This window comes from Heteronotia binoei, unplaced genomic scaffold, assembly GCF_032191835.1.
Source record: "Heteronotia binoei isolate CCM8104 ecotype False Entrance Well unplaced genomic scaffold, APGP_CSIRO_Hbin_v1 ptg000294l, whole genome shotgun sequence".
Lineage (NCBI taxonomy): Eukaryota > Metazoa > Chordata > Lepidosauria > Squamata > Gekkonidae > Heteronotia > Heteronotia binoei.
Genome location: NW_026800011.1, coordinates 719,035 through 738,351, shown reverse-complemented (window position 1 = coordinate 738,351; position 19,317 = coordinate 719,035). Strand labels below are relative to the sequence as shown.

At 40.2% G+C, this 19,317-nt stretch overlaps 2 protein-coding genes across 6 annotated transcripts; one reads left to right on the top strand and one right to left on the bottom strand.

The window, feature by feature from the left end:
- Nucleotides 1–3,390: 3,390 nt before the first annotated feature.
- On the bottom strand, nt 3,391–12,636 carry LOC132590556 (protein unc-50 homolog). 5 transcript variants are annotated; one of them, XM_060263491.1, is made up of 7 exons: nt 12,320–12,636; nt 12,040–12,157; nt 9,036–9,319; nt 6,759–6,879; nt 5,644–5,783; nt 5,458–5,559; nt 3,391–3,778 (listed from the first exon to the last, which is right to left on the bottom strand). In XM_060263491.1, exons 3-7 carry the CDS (start codon nt 9,313–9,315, stop codon nt 3,642–3,644), a joined length of 780 nt encoding a protein of 259 aa, XP_060119474.1. In that variant the 5' UTR covers nt 9,316–9,319; nt 12,040–12,157; nt 12,320–12,636; the 3' UTR covers nt 3,391–3,641. The 5 variants fall into 5 exon arrangements, with proteins under 5 accessions (XP_060119474.1, XP_060119471.1, XP_060119475.1 ...); XM_060263488.1 differs by having other exon boundaries at nt 12,460–12,634; XM_060263492.1 differs by lacking the exon at nt 12,040–12,157 and having other exon boundaries at nt 12,320–12,626.
- LOC132590558 (cytochrome c oxidase assembly factor 5-like) lies at nt 12,368–18,561 on the top strand. Its single transcript, XM_060263493.1, has 3 exons — nt 12,368–12,960; nt 13,696–13,779; nt 18,272–18,561. Exons 1-3 carry the CDS (start codon nt 12,859–12,861, stop codon nt 18,311–18,313), a joined length of 228 nt encoding a protein of 75 aa, XP_060119476.1. The 5' UTR covers nt 12,368–12,858; the 3' UTR covers nt 18,314–18,561.
- The last annotated feature ends 756 nt before the right edge of the window (nt 18,562–19,317 follow it).

Genomic DNA, 19,317 nt, shown 5'->3' with positions numbered 1-19,317 from the left:
GCATGTTTGCTAGCTAATGTAGCCTAGTGGTTATGACAGTGAGTTTTGAACTAGGAAGTCCCAGGTTCAAACCTCTTCTCTGCCATGAGATGACTGAGTGGCCTTAGGCAAGCCACCATGTTTGTCCTCCATCAGCAGTTCAGGAATGATGATAATGCTGAAGGTTGTTGTAATGATTATTGAAATAATATATGTGAAGTGCTTGGAACACTCAAGTATTACAGGTTTTCATCTGCTAGTTTACTGTACACTGAACAACAGAGGATGGGATAACTACAGATTCTGGGATGTTTGGGAATAACTGACTTGAGGACCATGACATCCAATGCAAGCAGCTAGGCAAATTGTTGTTTCCTCCCTACAAATAGGAGTTCTAAACCCAGAAGAAACCAAACCCAATTTGTCCAGCCATTTGCATTTGGAAGTTATAGTGAATATAGGTGCTAAGTTGGAAGCCTTCAGTTGTGCTCTGTATGCAAGGAAGGAAAACGAAGTTTGAGTACAGTATCAACCTGCGCTTTGTGCCAGTCCCAGACTGGCCTTTATCATGATGTCTGAAGATCTGGAGAGAAGAAATTGGTTGATTCTTAAAAGTTTTTCTAAGCTACTTTGATGATATGCCTTCAAGGTTGTTTTGATCTGAACAAACTGTACAGTTATACAAAGTAGCTCTGGTTCTAGAGCAAATCACTGTTTTTTAAGAGTGGGTTAGGAGAACCTTAAGACCACACATAACATTCCTGTTTCCAAATGAGTCTGCTTCAGCGGGGAGGGTGGGATATAAGTTGGATAAATAAATAAAACTCCTAATTCCAATTGGGACTGTGTGGAATCTGGTCAACATTTTGGTGCTGTGAGCTGTAAGTTGATCTGATTTTCTACACTGTTGTTTAGACTTTGACACTTCTCTTGCCAAGTCTTAGAGACCTGATAGATCTGAACCCTGTTAGAATACACAACCTTTTTGTCCCTTGATTTGCTAGCCAATTGATCAAATGGAGTTAATGTGGCTTCCTTTTTAATGTCTTAACTTAATGTTATAGTGGCAAAATGGCACCCCCCCCCCCAAAAAAAAGCACTTCCAGTTTTTATAGTTCATTTGACAAAGATCATAGAAGGAAGTCTTCTGTATTGTATACTTGGAAATAAGAAACATGCACTGCAATAAAGTTGTACTGGTTGTCTGCATTACAGATTTAGAAAGGACTGTGGGGTTGAGCTCAATGTTCCCTCTGAATTTTCACCTCTACTGAGTGAAGCAGTTCACATCCTGAGTGGAATATAATTGCTGTAATCTTAAAATTGGTCATGGGTAGTCAAGATCCTGAGCAGTTCCAGAGTGCTGCTGAGCGGGGCTGTGTTAATGAGCGGCTGCTCATGCACCCAGTTTAGAGGGAACACTGCAAGTTGGGCTTCGATCAGGTACACCCAAACTGAACAGCTCCAACTGGCAAGATATATAGATGGATCAATCAGTAGAACAGTGTATGAAACTTAAATCTCATGTTAAACCTCCATATTTTTCTTGGCTGGGACATTACCAGAGCTGTGCATGAGCTCCCATCCTGCCTTGGTATTAGTGTTGTCTTCATTGAGGATAATTGGTCTGGCTGGACTCTGAATGTATTTTTGTTAATTATTTACAGATGTACTAAAGGATTTATGATGAAGGTAATTTTTCAGATTGAGTTTTTTTGCAGTTATAGCTCAGGAAAGGCAGTGTTTTAGCTTATGAAAACATGGGACAGAGTCTAGGAGGCTTTCTGTTATATGTATATAAAATATACTTCAAGCATAGCTTGGCTGAATGGAATATATTTCCTCAAATGAAGTAATTTTAGTCAACAAGTATAGGGTGTTCTCACAAGTTAAGCATGCAGGATGTCAACACGTGTGTATACTTGATGGTAGTCTTTTGCTTACAGGAAAGATAGAGCCTGCCTATCAAACCCTGAATTTGCTGCACAAAACTTTCAGTGTCCTCTTGCTTCCCCCTCCTGATCTATGGCAATTTGGCTAAACTGTGGTGCATTAAGGAATGCCTAGACAGTTCAAATGCTTTGAGCTGTTGACACTTAAAGTACAGTTTAACTGCAAGCTCAAATAGTCACACTACTCTGTCACCGAGTATTTAAAATTCAAGAATCATGAACTGTTTTTGAAGGGAGTAAATGTAGCTTTTTAATTGCTAATCAGTTCAGTGGGGGCTGGATAAGCTTTGGTGCTAAAATTACAAGTTAGAAGGAATATCTTCTGTGTCCCCTCCCACACCTCCCTTCTCAGCAAGTGTTAATCCATTAACTGCTTGTAAGGCCAGCCAAGTATACAAGGCTATGTATAAAGCCAAGATGCAGTGGGCCTCCCATTCAGCTGCCCCGTTTTCCTGGGAGATCAAACAACTTGTGATTTACTTGAACTATGGTGTATGGCTGTTTGCTAAGGCTTGAATATGCTACTCTGAATGTTTTTAAGCCTTAACAGTGGCCAACCAGAGTAAGATGATTGCAGGCAGGTTTGATAGCGTCTGCTTTCAGATTTTAATAACTGAGTTATAATACAGTAATCTATATTCTGTTTGGAAAGATATTTTCCCTTTTTCATTCTGTCTGCTTCATGGTTGCCCACCCTGTACCTGTCCTTGTGGAATCTGCAAGTTTGGTCCTACAATCATCTTTTCCTAGGACATTCTACATATTTCCATTAACCATTCCAAATTTACTTGCTATATTTTTTTTTAAGTGCTAGAGATTTTTGTTAACTTTGCTGCTATATTTGAAAACCTAATTGGGTCATGTTAACTGTGCCTTTCATCAATGTTCTATGTGCCACAGCTGCCCACATAATATTTGAAATAAATATTTTAAAAAACTGTAGTCTTACTCTGTTCTTCTGCACAAGATTTTTGCTGACCAATGAAGTACTTAAGCTTCCAAGTTCACTAGAAGTTCTTTTACACATTGCTGCTGCAGAAAAGTATAGAATTTCAAATACTGAAATAAATCTTTCTCTTGGAATTAGCATTTTTCTTTAACCTTCTGAACTGTAGGTACTGAAATTACATGAGAACAGATTGCACAGCACTGAACTACTCAGACTTATAAATGCATTGTTTCCCTTGAAAACTCATGATTCACCACTGTATTATACAGAGGTTCCCAGTTACTTTGTATACAGGAGGGGAAGAGAAACTACTGAGGTATTTCCCTCTCTCCTATTACACTTTTCTGTTACAGCTAATAGCACACAGCAAAAGTAAAGACAGAAACTGCTTAATGGTCAGATGCATGTAGTCATCCAGAACAACTTTCTTTCAAATCTTAACTGTGAATGCACTTAGTGAAACAAGTCTCCTGGGGCAGACGTTAGATATTCAGAGTAAAACCCAACTCATTTTTTTTTAAAAAACCCCTTTTTATTACAGAAATGTACAGTTTTTTCCATTAGGAAGAAAGCACAGAAGAATACAGAATTACAATAAATCTGCAGCTGTAAATAAATTTTTAGAAAACCAAAAACTTTACACACTGATCTACAGTGAGGAGAATGTATTTACAGAAATTTACAAGAGTGTCTTCCTCTTACCTATTCTGAGACTTCCACAAGGAGGTAAGTACAAGCAACCCATTTTGTTAGAGTCCGGTTTATTTCACTCTATACTTGTAGAAAGAACAAAGTGCTTGTGTGAAGTTCCATCCCATTGCTAGTGAAACCAAGTAGAGCAGCAGAAGAAGTGCAAATGGATATAACAGAATGACAGTATTCTTCAAGAATGGTAATGCTGAAAGAAGAAGAGCTTTAAAGTCAGAATGCAAGGCAGACTGTATTTCCACTGATAAATAAAAGCCTAGGAGTACAACAGCAGTTTGCATCTTCTACTGCAGGGGTGGCCAACGGTAGCTCTCCAGATGTTTTTTGCCTACAACTCCCGCCAGCATGGCCAATGGCTGGGGCTGATGTGAGTTGTAGGCAAAAAAAATCTGGAGAGCTACTGCTGGCCACCCCTGTTCTACTGCTCTTCCTCCAACAAAGACTACACTTCTAGCACTACTTTTTTAGGGAAGTCATGGCTTTGTACATAAGAGCACAAATTCAACACCTTGTGAAACATCAGCAGAGAGAAGATGGTGGTTTCCTTCTACTATGGCCAATGAAATGTCTGTAATCCAAAACTCCACAAATAGTTCCTCATAGTTAAAGAAGCTGCTGAGCTTGTGTTGCTTAAATAGCACATACCAGCCCCCCTCACCGCCTGCTGTAGAAAAAACACTTTTGAACCACTGTTCAGAATTCCATCACAAGCTGTTCTTTAAAATATAAACTAATAGCATACTCCAGTAGATACTATCCTTCGTCATAATAACTAATATAATAATATGGAAGGGTGTGTGTAGGATCATCATTTAGCAGGGTAGGTAGAAGCTCCTTTTGAAGTTGGGTTAAAGAATCAGCTTCCCACTCAATAACATAGCTGCCCGTTACTGTCAATTGTCAGCTTTTGTACCTTTGTCAGCTTTCTGTTGTCCCCAGACCCATATCTCCCCCTACATTGATGTCTATTTTATCTGCTTTTTGGCAGAGATGAGGCTAAGGATCATTACATATGAAAAAAGCAGATATACAGAGCTGTGGACTTATTAGTGTTTTTAGGCTGCAAAAGCTACAGCTGTTGCTGCTTCTGAGTCTAATACAAGGAAAGCTGCAAGGGGATTTAGGCTCTGCTGGCCCATCAGATATTCATCAAAGGTAAAACAGCATCATGGTTCACCTTCATACTTGCTTTCAGAAGTCATGATAAATACTCTCTGCCATTCTAACCACAATGTTAAATGAACTGTCCCCTTAATCATACTTTGAAGCTTACTGGACCAGCTGAGAACTCATAAGCTGAAACAACTGCTTATCCTAATTCTGTTAAACTTAAGGCTGCAATATACATTCATCCAAGATCATACAACAAATGTAATGTTGACGTAAAGATATCTACTATTAGCTGCAAGTCTCATCTTATAGAATGAAAAGTTCCTTTAGTTATAGCTGCAAAGGCAACATATGTAACTTTAAAAAATTATACCCATTTTCCTCCCAGTGGGACACCACAGCAGCTTGTATCTTTCCCCGTTATCCCACCAACAATCCAGTGAGGTAAGTTTTGAATGACTGGCCCAAGATAACCTAGTTAGCTTCTATCACTAAGTGAAACTTGAACTGCTTCTAGATTGTAATCAGACATTAACTATGCTCACACTGTCTGTTTAGCTAAAATCATAAAACCTTAGCACTACATGTGATCATGTTTTATGCACATTATGCTACATACTACTACTAAATACATACTTTTGCTCAGTGCTTTTACATGTTATAAATTACATACACTGAATAACTACAAGAGGAACAGTAGGAAGGACTCTTGAAAATAAGTAATTCCTCATATTACTAAAGGCTTTAATCATTACTTACCGCTATAGCCTAGAAATGTCACATAGATGTAATAGCCGATGGCAATCAGCCACAAAGTATTTCCAACGAAATATCCAATAAATGAATTCAATACAATTACATCTGCAAGAGAAAGGGGTGGTTGAGTTCCATCAGTACATAGCATGAAAACAAAACTTCACATCAGTGTGGGCTAGATTTACTTACAATTAATGAAAAACAGCTGTATGAAATGCAAGATGACAAGAAGAGGATAGAAAGCATTCAAATGAACATCAAAGGCATATCCCCACTCCACATCATAATCTCTGCTTTGGTGCTTTACCAAATACTTATTTGAGATAAACCTATAAGAAAGAAAAAGAAGAGGGTAAAAACCTCAACAACAGCTACATACTAACCTAGGCAATTTTAGTATAATGCAGCTTGACTCTTGACAGACTGCAGACAGGGAGCTGGATCTTAAGAACCAGAAATGGAATTCTGCTACTAGAATAGATCCTACCTATTTCCACCTGTCTTCTACAGCCCCTATGCTTCTCCATCCCCATTTCTGAGAGCTGGGTGATTCTCAAAAAAAATTAGAACGGGAAATGTTTTTAAAAAAATATAGATCCGTCCTTATAGAAGGGAATGTTTGAATCCAAACTAAAGGTTAACTTTAAATTTCCATTCACCTTAAGTTTGCACTAGTCGTATCAAAGCCAAATGTGTTTTTTGGCTCAGAGATCCACACTGAAAGACCTTGTACATAACTGAGGATAAATCAAGTATTCTGAATGCATGAGATACTTGGTATCAATCCTACATAGCCCTGTTATCATAGGTACCAGCTCAAGTATCAAGACAGGCTTCTGAATGCAGCTGCCAAAGATGGAAAATAACTTCAAACCACCACCAGACTTTTGCTGAAAATGTTACTTCCTAAATTAAAACATATGCAAGTTCCTATTACAACATAATGGTTTGGAAAAATCGTGCTTGGGATTCGGTGGTACATATTAGGTTAAATTACAGCAAACATGGGACAAGAACTCTCTTTTTCCATTACTGGAGCAGAATGCAGGAAAGAGGATATTTTTCCAACAGTCTATGTCTAGGAATATATAATTTTCTCATCCGTATCTTGAAATATGCTCCCCCACCCACCCACCCCAAGAAAAGTTCTGCATGTCATGACCTTGTGTGCGCACTTATGTGAACACCCCACTGATTTCCATGGTGCATATTTGCAAGTGTGCATGCTTAGGGCTGTAGCTTGCTTCTTTAGTAACCATCACATCCAACCATATGCCGCATCACTTTTGTTTATAATGACTTACCACATTAAAGTTGCAATAAGGAGGCCAACTCCCACACAGTCTATAAACACAACCCAAAGCAGTAGTTTGATTGTTTCAACAAATCCCATGTCCAATACAAAGCCAAATCCTATTGTGGATACTGAAAGAGAAAGGCAAGAAACAGATACACAATTAGTTTTTGCCCACACAGTGCCCCATCTTCAAATGTTGTTCCATTTTTAAAGAGATTAGTAGAAGACATGTTCTCAATAATATCCTTTCTTCATATAGAAATTATTTTGCCTAGTTCAGTATTTAAGAGCTGTAATGGATTCAGGCAGTTAGCCTGGAAGCTGGGAACAGCTTGCACCGATTGGCTGAGCCGCGGCCATGGTAACGACAATGTATCAAAATGCAAGGAGGCTTGGAGGGGAAAAACGCCTCAGTCGAGTTCAGCTTTAGTACTGAAACAGTCTTGAGTACTGGAGTTCAGTCTTGGTACTGAAGCTGTTCAGTTGTGAGAGCAACTGGGAAGGAGCTGAGAACAGCCTGTGGGCTGAGTTCCTTGGGAGACAGAACGGAGTTAAAGGTTCTGTCTGTGAGAAAGTTATTGGGAAGAAGGGGGCAAAACCAGGCATCTTCTGTGAGGAAAAACTGAGGAGATGTCAGCACATCAGGGCAGGCTCCTGGTCGAATTTAGAACACTCAAACACACTGTAGGAAAGAATCCCAAGAGTCAGACTAGGATTCTAGCTGGGTGGGACACACAGGATTGAGGGGCTGGTAATAGCACTCAAAAGGTGTGAGTCCTGTATGCTAGTGAGTAAGTCTGTGAGGGAATATTTATCTGGCACAAGTCAGAAGTCCTCAGTGTGTATGGCAAAGTGTGTGTGACCATTATTTTTGATTTACGAAACCCAAGCTTAGGGGATAATTCTATCTCAGCATAGTGTTCCTAGTGCCAAGTAGGCACTGCCTGCCTGTTCAAAGTGTTTTTTTTTTTAAAAAATATTTCTAAAGCCTGCCTGTTGATATTAATTCAGCCTGCCCAATCTCTGGTGTTTAAGAGATTTTGATAAACGTCTGCTTGTCAACTGATTTGTTTTTAATCAAACCAAATTAATATAATTTTCATTCTCTCCCTTGCCTTTTTGTGATCCAATAAATATCTTTGGGTTTTTGAATATGAAAATGTTTGGTGCCTAGTTTATTTTCTGACAGTTTACTTTGGTGTGTCCGAGGTACTGGGTGAAGGCGACAGGAAAAAATTTATAGCGGTCACCCTCCCAAATTGACCCTGACTGGTTTCTCATGGAGGCATTCCAATCAATGCTTTGCTGTCACACCACTGACTAGTGGAAAGATTATGGATATACTTGAACTCCTTTGTAGCTTTTTAAATTCTTGCAATATAATCATATTCCACTTCAGAAATTGACTGAATTGCCTTTACTTTTTAAAAATCAAGTTCCTTAGTTAGTCAGTTCATACATACCCAGGATCCTGAAGTGCAATAGTGTAGTTTCTAGGATGTCACACCACTGGTACCTTGCAAACCTTTACTGTTGCATTGGTTCACATAGCACCATTAGAAATCTACATATGTTTTTGAAGATTCACTTGTTACTAGACTCCATTGGACCTGTGGAACTTTGGTCACTTGAGACTTGGCTTAAGTGGATTATATTCAATACATACATAAACATGGCAAGAAATGGTCTATTTGTGGCCCCTTAATGAGTTTTTGTGTACGACATGAGCAACGGTAACCTTTACTCTCATTTTAAAAAGGTGACCCAGGCAAGTCACACTTGCATAGTGCTGAAGAAAAGAAACCCAACAAAAAGGCTATATAATGTACCATCTGAAACATCCAAGATGTTTTCAAGGGTAGCCTGTGAGGCTAAATGTGGAAGAAGCTCTGAGAAAAATTAAGAGATGGTGTGGTCAGATGATCTTCTTCTAATTTCAGCATTCTGATAACTGGTTCCATAGCTGTAAGTAGCCACAAGATTACTTCCTCCTAGTCATTTGGCCCTTCCAATACTGGGTTAAGGGAACTCCCGGTGCAGGCATTAGCCCCAAGCTGGCATGACTCAATAGATCAGGTGTTACTAGTCTTGGGAGTCTGTACCTAACAGGCTGGATGCAATATAAAAAAGGAAGGAAGTGGTAGCAAATCGTCTCCAGGTGCCACTGGAGGAAGCACCCAGAAACCAAGAGGGATATTATTATGGAACTAAGATCTCATTCAGTGGCTTAATACAGATGTTCAACAGTATTAACACTTATGGAACTAAGTTCTCAGATACCTACCACACAACCAGATACTTAGCAATACAAGAAAAGCAGGGTCATCTCTTGCCCACTGGTCTTTTGTTTGTTTCCTGTAATGAAAGTTCCTATAAATCTTCTGTGGTGAAGTGAAGAGATACAGCATCTGCCACAAAGCAAACTCAAAATCCATCTGTTGAAAGTGGAAGAGTCTTCTCAAGTATTTGTAGCGTTTTGCCCCTGCTGTGTGCCTGGCAGCATCCCTGGAGTTTAAAGCCCCATTGCCTTGAGTTCGGGAATTAACTGATGTGGTAGGCAACATTTTGCTAAATGAAAAGAGAACAGAATTTTAAAATTGAGACTATTTATTTAAAGCAGCTGCAGAAGAGCAAAGCATCACATGTACAGTTCAGTCTTATGCAGAGTTACTTCAATCTAAGCCCACTGTTTCAGTGGGTTTAGATAGGAGTAAGCCAGGCATTTGGTTGAGGACAGCAACAATCTGGCAGTCTCATACTGCCACCTCCTTCTCCTCTCCATATTCCCTCCACCCAGTGGGCTGGTGGATACTGAACCTATCTGTCAACTTGGACATAGGATATAATGTTTGGTACTCTTTTTTTTTGATGAATTGTTTTAATGTATTTTAATACTATGTATGGTATTTTAACAAGCTGATTCAAGTTGCCCTTAGCCTTGCTTGCAGGGAATGGGCGGCCTAATAAATCAAAACACTGTACAGAACTGAACCATTAAGCTTATCCTTTGCAAGGAGCCAGATGAGTGTCAGTATAATTACCTGTGCAACAAAGCTAATCAAGAACACTTGAGGTCTCTTTGAACCTAATCTTAAACATGCTTACTTGAAAAAAAATTCATTTTGTTGCGCTTATAACCAAATAACAATAATAAAATTGTAGAACTTTTTTTTAAAAAATCCTGCCTGAAAACAAAATAATGTAACTGTATGGTCTAATCTTAACTTTCCAAGCCAACACTTCATAACTGAAATCTACCATTAGCCACATAAGCTTGGTGATGCCACTTTAAAGTTCATGACCCAACTGAACATACAAATGGCATGCAGATCTGCACTCATACAGAGGACAAAACTGAACCATACACAGAACTAGTCCTGTAAAACTCTCTTCTCTAGTCTCAGAGTTCCTAATTTTTCATAATCAGGAATGGGATGGAGGCGACTAGCAATGAGAACCTGACATAGTACTGAATGGATTGCACACTGGATTAGAACTCCCCTCTTCTATCTACAAAAGGCCAGCAGAGAGTAAGGGAGGGCTGCAGTTAGTGGGATGGCAGGGAGAGATTGATGCATGTGAGTAGAAAGGACATGAATACCAGGATTGCAGTGGACTGTAAATATAATAATACTTACAAAAAAGTACTGTAATCTATATATCTCAACAATCATGTTTAAATACTGGAGTGTAAGTGCCTAGGACTGCATACTGTTAGCTTTGCCCTACTGCAGCCAATTCTGTTTCAAATGCCAACAGCAATAGCATACATGCATGTGCCCACTAGTTTCTGCCAATATCAGATGCTTGTTTGACTAATATAACAAAGGCTTGCTTTTCTTTTATATGCTTTGACTTCTTACAATATGTGCTTCTAGTTTTTTTTCCAAAATACATGCACCAGCACAGGTATGCTAAATCCTAACATGCTGCATCTTATGTGGATTTAAAAAATTTCTTTACCACATTTGCAGCCCCTCCTCCTTTTTAAGAAGCCCTGGCTGACATTGGGCATGCATGGGATTATCCCATTTTGTCCTCTATAAAGCCATGCGAAATTGAGAGATAAGTAACTTGTTCAAGACCACCTAATGATTTAAAACCTGGTTTTTGTAGCTGAACCTTCTACCCTCCACGCACCTCTCATCAAGACTCTTGTGAAGCTTTGTGCAAAACACATCATAGTTGTTTTTATATAGATACCTCAACTATTCTCCTCTCTTTTACTGACTTTGAGAGGAGCCTAGTTTTCACTTGTATAGTAACTGATATCTGAGTTGTAGGGTGAAGGGGGAGATTTGAACACTCTTCCATACAAAAAATCCTTCCATGTAGGAAGCATCAGTTTTGGTGTGAAAGTGTTTTCTTTCATATGGAGAAACGCAGGATTACATCAGGGTTCACCTAAGAGCAGTAGACTAATCTGGGAGAACCATGTTTGATTCCCCACTCCTTCACATGTAGCTGCTGAGTCACAGTTCTCTCAAGGACAGTTCTTTCAGAGCTCTATCATCCCTACCTACCTCACAGGGTGTCTGTTGTGGGGAGAAGAAAGGAAAGGAGATTGTAAGCCACTCTGAGACACCAAGTGAAGGGTGAAGTATAAATTCAAACTCCTCCTAGACGCTGAAGTGCCACAGCCGAGATGCAAATTTTCTGCCTTTGATAGAACTAGGCTTAAGTAAAGACTTAATGCAGCCCTAAAGTGTCAACTTTCACCACCATACAAAGGCTACCAAGAATAAAAATATGAAATGCCGAAGAATTAAATGGAAAAAATGTCCCTTTGAACATTTATTTAACTTCATTTCTACCCTTCCTTTCTTCCCAATGTGAATCAAAGCATCTTACATCATTCTCCTCTCCGCCATTTTATCCTTACAACCACCCTGTAAGGCAGGTTAGGATATGTGTGGGACCAGCAAAGGTTAGCCAGCAAGCTTCCAAGGGGATTCAAACCAGCATCTCCCAGATTCTAGTCCAAAGGTCTAACATAACACTGGATCTTGTAACTCTCTGCTTCTTTTCCAAGACCTCCATGAACAGAATGCCACTAAGGCAGGCCTAAACCCCAACCACACAGGCTGTGACGGAAACACACTAACAAGCTGCAATGAAAGGAAAATGGCAAAATAAAGGCAAACAACTTATCAATAAAGGCAACCTGAAGACAGAAACAGAAAATAGATTATTATAATGCAGAAGTGCTTTGCCTACAGCGTTCAGGATGTACAAGTGTAGAGAAACGCAGCAAATCCTCCCTTGGGAAAACACCCACTAAGCCATACCTTGAACAAATATCCAGCAAGGGCCTTCTAGCAAAGCAAAGCGGATCGCCAACAGAAAGGCTGAACCTATGCACGTTCTTGCCCCAGTAAACTCCACCGGATTCAATGACGCTTGTTCCTAAAATACAACACATGGGGTTGCAAACAAGCAACTCGCAGTTACTGGCGCTTGTTTCCACGCTGGCGTTTTTATGACTTTACTGTAGTTTTACTTGACAACCGCCATACAAATTTTCTTAATAAATCATAAAACCGCTCTACGTAAGAAACAGACAATCACCTGTTAGTGACACCACAGGCGGCGGGGGGGGGGGGGAGTGCGATTCGTGGGCAGGTGTTTTAGGGCGGAGCTACGAGAGGATTCACCATTCCAGAACACGAGCACAGAACTCCCGGGACGTTCCGCCCACTTCTACTCACCCACCGAGGAGGCCCCCCGCTCCACCCCTTCTCCTCCGGTCTTTTCTTGGTCCCCTCCGAGCAAGGGGCGCCTGCAGGAGAGCCCTTCCTCAGCGCCGCTCAGGTCGCCGTTGCCAGCTCACAACAGCTGAGTAGCTTTTCCCCTTTCCCCAACTTCCGGTAAAACTGCAGTACTGCGCAGGTGCATTACCAATCCTGGGCAAGACCGGTGCATGGTGGGTAAATCCCTCTACACGTGATAATGACGGTGCCTGGTGTTGACTACAGGGGTCATTGGAAGATGGCGGTTGTCTTGGCTGTAGGAAGGTGGGGCAAACCTCTTACCGGCGACGCTGCGTAGAGCGGCAGTGGGTAGTTGTGGGATACAGAAAGAAGGGAAGTGAAAAATCGGCGGCCGCGATGCCCAAGTATTACGAAGATAAAGAGAAGGACGAGCGCGCATGCGCTGGCGTCCGCGAAGATCTGAGGGACTGCTTGTTGGAGAGTTTCTGCATCGTCCAGGTGGGGAAAGCGGGCGGAGGAGGGTGAAATTTAGGAGGCCTTTTAGACAACACGCCTGTGGGAGGGGTTGTTAAATCCTGACCCTAGCAGGTTTCTCGTTCCTATGAATCCCACTGAACTCAGAGGAGCGTTTCTGAGTAATTATACAATTAATTGGAGCACATGATCGTTTATTCAGAACTGTCCCATTAAACTACCTGGGACTTAATCCTTTGTAGTTGCATTTAGAATTACAGGCCCATATCCTGATTGTGTTAGTATTTGCTAAGAAATGATTTTCAGGGACTGCAGTAAGGCTTGCCACCGAATAATTCTGGTTTGCAGCCTGATTTTGAGTACATACAGTTAAACTATAACCTGCTAGAGTTGCAGAGCATGGGATGAAGTCTTCATTTTGCATCATTGCAATAAGAAGGCTGTCACCAAGCACTAGAGTAACAAAACAGTCTACCTTAAAATTCCTTTCTGGCATTCATACAATAAGATATTATTTCACATGGGATGTGTTTAAGAATTTGACACAATATAAATTGTTTTTTATAGTTTGGAAATAAATACTTTTCTGTCTTGTCTGTTTGCTTTGAGATTGCTCTGTAGCAAAGAATTTACAAACTATTTTCTTTCAGAGACTATGGTATTAAGTATGGCCTCTTTGAAAAGAGCATGCTTGTGAAATAACTTCCTTGCCTGCTGAATAAATATGTTAGTTGCTTACTTTACTGTATTTTTATACAGGAAGGGAAAAGTGTCAAGCAGTGCCTGAGGGAAGGATACTGCAAAGGTTTTTGGGTTACATTTTTTGAATGCAAAAGATCAATGGTAAGTAGCAATATTCTACAGTGTTTTTCCTTTAAAACAATAAAAAATTGAAGAAATATTATGGAAAATTGTATTTTGATTTTGCTAAATCTTTAAAATATTTATTGTGTGTACAAATAATATTAATGAGTTGAATTCAAACTGCAGGCCTGGATCTAAAGATGGAGGGATCTTCAAGCTAATGGTAACTCTGTAGAGATCTGTAACTTCTTAAGCTAAGGGGCCTGTCCTATATTTTAACATCTGATACGGCATGAATAGAGAGAAGGACAGAGGAATTGTATTTTACTTATTTCTTTTTAATCCCTTGCTCAGTCTGGGGCTATGCTAAAAATATCCTTGTGAACATTTTCTTTTTAATAAGTTATAACTTTGGATGCTGGCAGTGGTTCTCTGTACCACATAGACTTCGGATATGCTATATAAAAAGGAGTGCCAGGGGAAGGCAGGCAGTTGGCAAGCGACTATTCTTCCAGGGATGCACAAGGCAGTAAAATGTCCCTGTGGTGACCAGGTACTGGGCAGCAGGAGACTCAGAGGCAAGGTCTCAGGAAGGGAAGCGGGGAGTCTTGACCCTTCCAGCAGGTAATTCTATAAAGTCAGGTGGTGGCAGTGGATTACCAGAGAGAGAGAGAGAAAAGCCTCTCCAGGTGTTGAGGAAAAAACCTTGGAGAGCAGGGTGGAATGGGGTCTGTTGGTCAGAGTGGGCTGGTTCTGCCAGAAGTTGCATTGAAGTGTGACAGGGAAATAGAATTCAGGAGTTAGTTATCAAGATGTACTGAGACCTCCTGAAGAGGCCTTCCTTGGGATTCTGCCCTGACAATAGTTTTATTCTACAGGTGCACAGAGCTTAACAGTTACACAGTAGTGTCGACATAATGGAAAAATCAAATGCATAATTATAGGATAGGGACACTTGTATTGGCAGTAGTACGTACAAAAAGGATCTAATGGTTTTAGTAGATTGTACACTGAACATGAGTCATCAGTGTGATGCAGTAGCTAAAAGGCAAATGTGCTTTTGAGCTCCATCAACAGAAATATAGTGTCCAGATCATGCAAAGTGGTAGTATCATTTTACTGTACTCTGGTTAGACCTCACTTTGAGTACGATGTTCAGTTTTGGACACCACAGTAAGAAGAATGTTTAGAGTCTGGGATGTGTCCAGAGGAGGGCAACAAAGAAGGTGAGGGGTCTGGAGTTTGCCCTGTGAGGAAAGATTGAAGAAGGTGGGTTTGTTTAGCCTTGAGAGGAGACTACTGAGAGGTGATATGATAGCCATCTCCAAGTAATTGTTTTCTGTTGCCCCAGAAGGTTGAATCGGAAACAGCAATTGAAATTAAAAAGGGGTTTTGGCTAAACATTAGGAAGAACTTCCTGACAGAGTGTTTTTTTAGTGGAACAGGATTCCGCAGGAGGCGGTGAGCTCTTGTTTTTTGGAGATTTTAAAGCAGAGGCTAGATGGCTTTCTGAATGCTGACTCAGTGACTCAGTATGAATTTAGTCAGATTTAGAGTGGGAGGGCAAGAAGAGATAAGCCAGTGCTTGACTCTTGTGGCCCTTTTTTATATGACCATGACAGTGTTGATCACCATTTTGAGATAAGGAAGGAATTTTTCTCCAAGCTAGATTGGCCCAGGGGTTATGGAGGTTTTTAAAATCTTCCTCTGTATTGCTGAAACTCTGTTTGGGGCAGTGATGCTCTGTATTCTTGGTGCTTGGGGGAGCACAGTGGGAGGGCTTCTAGTGTCCTGGCCCCACTGATGGACCTCCTGATGGCACCTGGGTTTTTTGGCCACTGTGTGACATGGAGTGTTGAACTGGATGGGCCACTGGCCTGATCCAACATGACTTCTCTTGTGTTTTTGTGAACAGGGATCAATGGGGGCCAGTAACTGAATTTTCCAGCATTGTGCAGGGGGTTGGACTTAGATGACCTTTGGGGTTCCTTTCAGTTCTATGTTTCTGTGACTCCTTTCTAGTGATCTGACTGCTTGGTGCCAATGTGGCTTAGTTTGTATATTTTTATAATTACATGCTAATGCTGCATTCTGTTATCATTGTTTTATGCCAAACTGCTATTCTGTACTAATTTGGGGTTACTTGTGGTAAGTTTTTAGGAGCTGCTATAAACTTCATTTACTATGATACCTGGTATAGGAGGGCTTTATTTTTAAAAAATAGAATACAGGCAAAAGAATGCATAAAAACAATTCAGATATCAAGGCTATAGTTACAACTTTGCAATATTTAGACCTACCAGTTCACAGTGCATCATGAACATGTTCATTTTGAGATTAGAGGTGTTTGTTTATAACCTTTGCATTATTTGCACTGGTGTAGCTGTTTGGTTGTAATTCAGTAGCTGCTGGAGAGAAATAAACTAATGATGGGTTCTGTGCCTTAAAAATGCATAGTTAGTGGAGCTACATGCTGTTGCTAGACTGAATGCCTAGACTAAACAGAGTTAGATGCTTCTAAGTGTAAGGTGATGCACACTGGGACAGAAAATCCCAACTTCAGGCATTGGCTAATGGAGTCTGAACTTGCCGAGACTGAGAAAAAAGATTTTGGAATCATAGTGGATAGCGTATTGAAGTGTCAACTCAGTGTGCTGCAGCAGTGAAAAAGGCAAACTCTATGTTAGAATTAAGTAGGAAAGGGATTAAAAATAAAACAGCCAATATTATACTACCCCTGTATAAATCTTTGCTTAGGCCTCACTTGGAATACTGCGTACAGTTCTGGTCACTGTATCTTGGAAAAGACATCGCAGAGATGGAAAAAGTACAACGGAGGGCAACTAAGGTGATTAGGGTGTTGAAGCATCTTCCCTATGAGGAAAGGCTGAAGAGTCTGGGACATTTCAGTTTAGAAAAGAGATGGCTAAAGGGGAACATATTAAAAGTTTATAAAATTATGCATGGAGTGGAGAGAATTGACCAAGAGAAATTTTTCTTCCTCACCCAAAATGCTAGAACTTGAGGGCACCCATTGAAACTGATGGGCAGTAGATTGAGGACAGACCCAAGGAAATATTTCTTTACACAGGTAGTGGTTAAAATGTGAAATTTGCTGCTGGAGGATGTAATGATGGCCACAGGAATACACAGCTTTAAAAGGGAATTGAATAGATTCATGGAGAATTGGTCTTATCAGTGGCTACTAGCCATGGTGGCTTAGGGAAACCTTCACATTCAGAGGCACTAAACTCACCCTCTGTGCCCAGTTGTTGGACTTCTAGAGGAACTGGTTAGCTACTGTGTGAGACAGGATGCTGGGCTAAATGAACCATTAGACTGATCCACCGGGACTCTTCTTATGTTCTAAGCCCATTGACTTCAGTGGGTTTAGAAAGGTGTAACTCCATTTAGGGCTGCACTGTATACTGCTTAATGTTGCAGATGGAGGAACCAAATACTTGTATGTTCCTCCTGAAATTTAACTAGTAAAAAAATATTTGGTCGATCGCCTGATCCAATATTTTTAAAGCATTAATGTTACTAAGGCCAACCACAGTGAGTATCACCACCAACAAGCTTAACATTTATTTTAATAACAAAGTAAGTTCTGTTATTGTGAAATTATGACATTAACTTAATTAATTATGACAACTGTTAACAGTGTGGGATAAGGTTTCTCTGGGGGTTTATCCTGGAACATCAAAAACAGCTCACATTGTCCTGGTTGTCTCTGCCTTTGAGGTCCTGTGACAAATTCAAAAGAGAGAGAGAGAAAGAAAGAAAGAGCTTGAAAGAGAAATAAAGCAATGTAGGTGCACCTACTTAAAAGCAAAAAAAAAGTTTGGAGATGCTTGCAGTTACAACAGGTGGCCAGTAGAAGAAGTTTTGTTATGCCTTGTGCAAAGTGCCATTAGTAGCAGCCCTCACCCCCCTTCTTGCTAACAACTGATATCATAAGGAAATAACAGATTAAACTTGCACTGTTCAGTAGAATATTTGACTGGTCAAATAATAGGGGATCAGTTGACTGGTCATTTGACAATATGCTATCTATCCTACAGGGGGAAAATCCTGATGTTGTGAATTAAGAACCCTATATGAAGAGCAATTAAACATTTGATTTCCCATTTGCCACCTGAAGTAATCGTTCAGCAGCACATACATCCTGTGAATCTGCTGATCTTGTGCCTGGGTCCTTGTTAGCATCTACCTGTGGACATGCTGGCAAATAAAGCGGGGGGAGGAGATATGAGAGTTTTAACTGGCCAGATGCACTGAAAGCAACTCATACCCCAGTGTTCCAGATCAGTGTTGCTGGCTGATGGTCTGTTAATGTTGTTTATACTTTTATGTTTTATTGCTGTTTTGTAAACTGTCTTAAGCTTGGGGAAAGAGGTAAAATTAGGTACTACTCTATTTGTCATAATACGGATATAGAAAAGTTATTTTTTTAATAAAGCACCTGTAGTTAAACTGGAAGTTGTCGTATAGGAATGCAGTATTCTAACTTATTTATTTATTTTTAAAGATAGATAACAGAGCAAGATTCAGAGGAAGAAAGGGATACTGAAGTCACCCATTAAGAAACAGCAAGGATGAACAACCTTGGATGCACTGATACCTCAAAATTAAAAGACTGACCAGTTATCTTACTGGCTTTTCCCAAACTGTGCTTAATTTCCATGCAAATGACTGATGTTTAAGCACTGAAAGACTGGACATGCTGACTCTCTGGAGCACTACAAACAAAAACCAAGACTAAGAGTTTGTGGTGGTGATGGTCATAGCTTTTTAATAAAATATTTCACCCTGAGTGTACTATAATGGCTGTTGACTGAATTGCATTGTCCTTAAGTTGTTTTTTGGAGCTTGATGCTTGGATGGGTCTTTCCTCTCCAGTCACACAGTGTTATGATCCTAGTTGTTTAACAGTCTTCTGTTGAAATACTGAAGTTCTGAGGTACTATGTGCTCCTGAAAGAGACACTTCAATCCTAGAAGGGATTGGTGTGGCATCTCAAGGTAATTACTGTGCTTAAGCTAGACCCTGTTAAGCTAGCTGTGCATGTCTTATTATACAGGAGGGGATGCACATCCCCATCCAAAGCCCTTAACTGTTGTGTGCAACCACAGCTTGACTGGAATAATTCTCTTTAGGTACAGTGGCTATGATAGAGTGAGTGGCCGTTGTCCTATTCTGAACAGGCGTAGTGCCCTTCTGCTTTGGCATTATTTATTTATTCTATTAACTATATTCATGTTAACTGCAATTCATACATAGCTTATTATTTATCTAAGATCTTATGAGGTAGGTCACAGCCCAGAGAACTAAGGCTAAAAAAGAATGCCTTACTGAAGCCCATACAACAACTGAGTTGGGGTTTGAACCCTCATCTCTGAGGTCCGGTTAATTCATTGATCAGTAACAAGAGTTTTTAATAATAATAATAATAATAAAAACTTATTTATACCCCCCCCCCCCCCGTTTAATAAAAAAACACCTAAGCATTTAAAAATGTTTGCAAAAAGGGATTTAAGGTTTTTGGAAAGTGACAAAGTAAGCTCATGTTTTTAA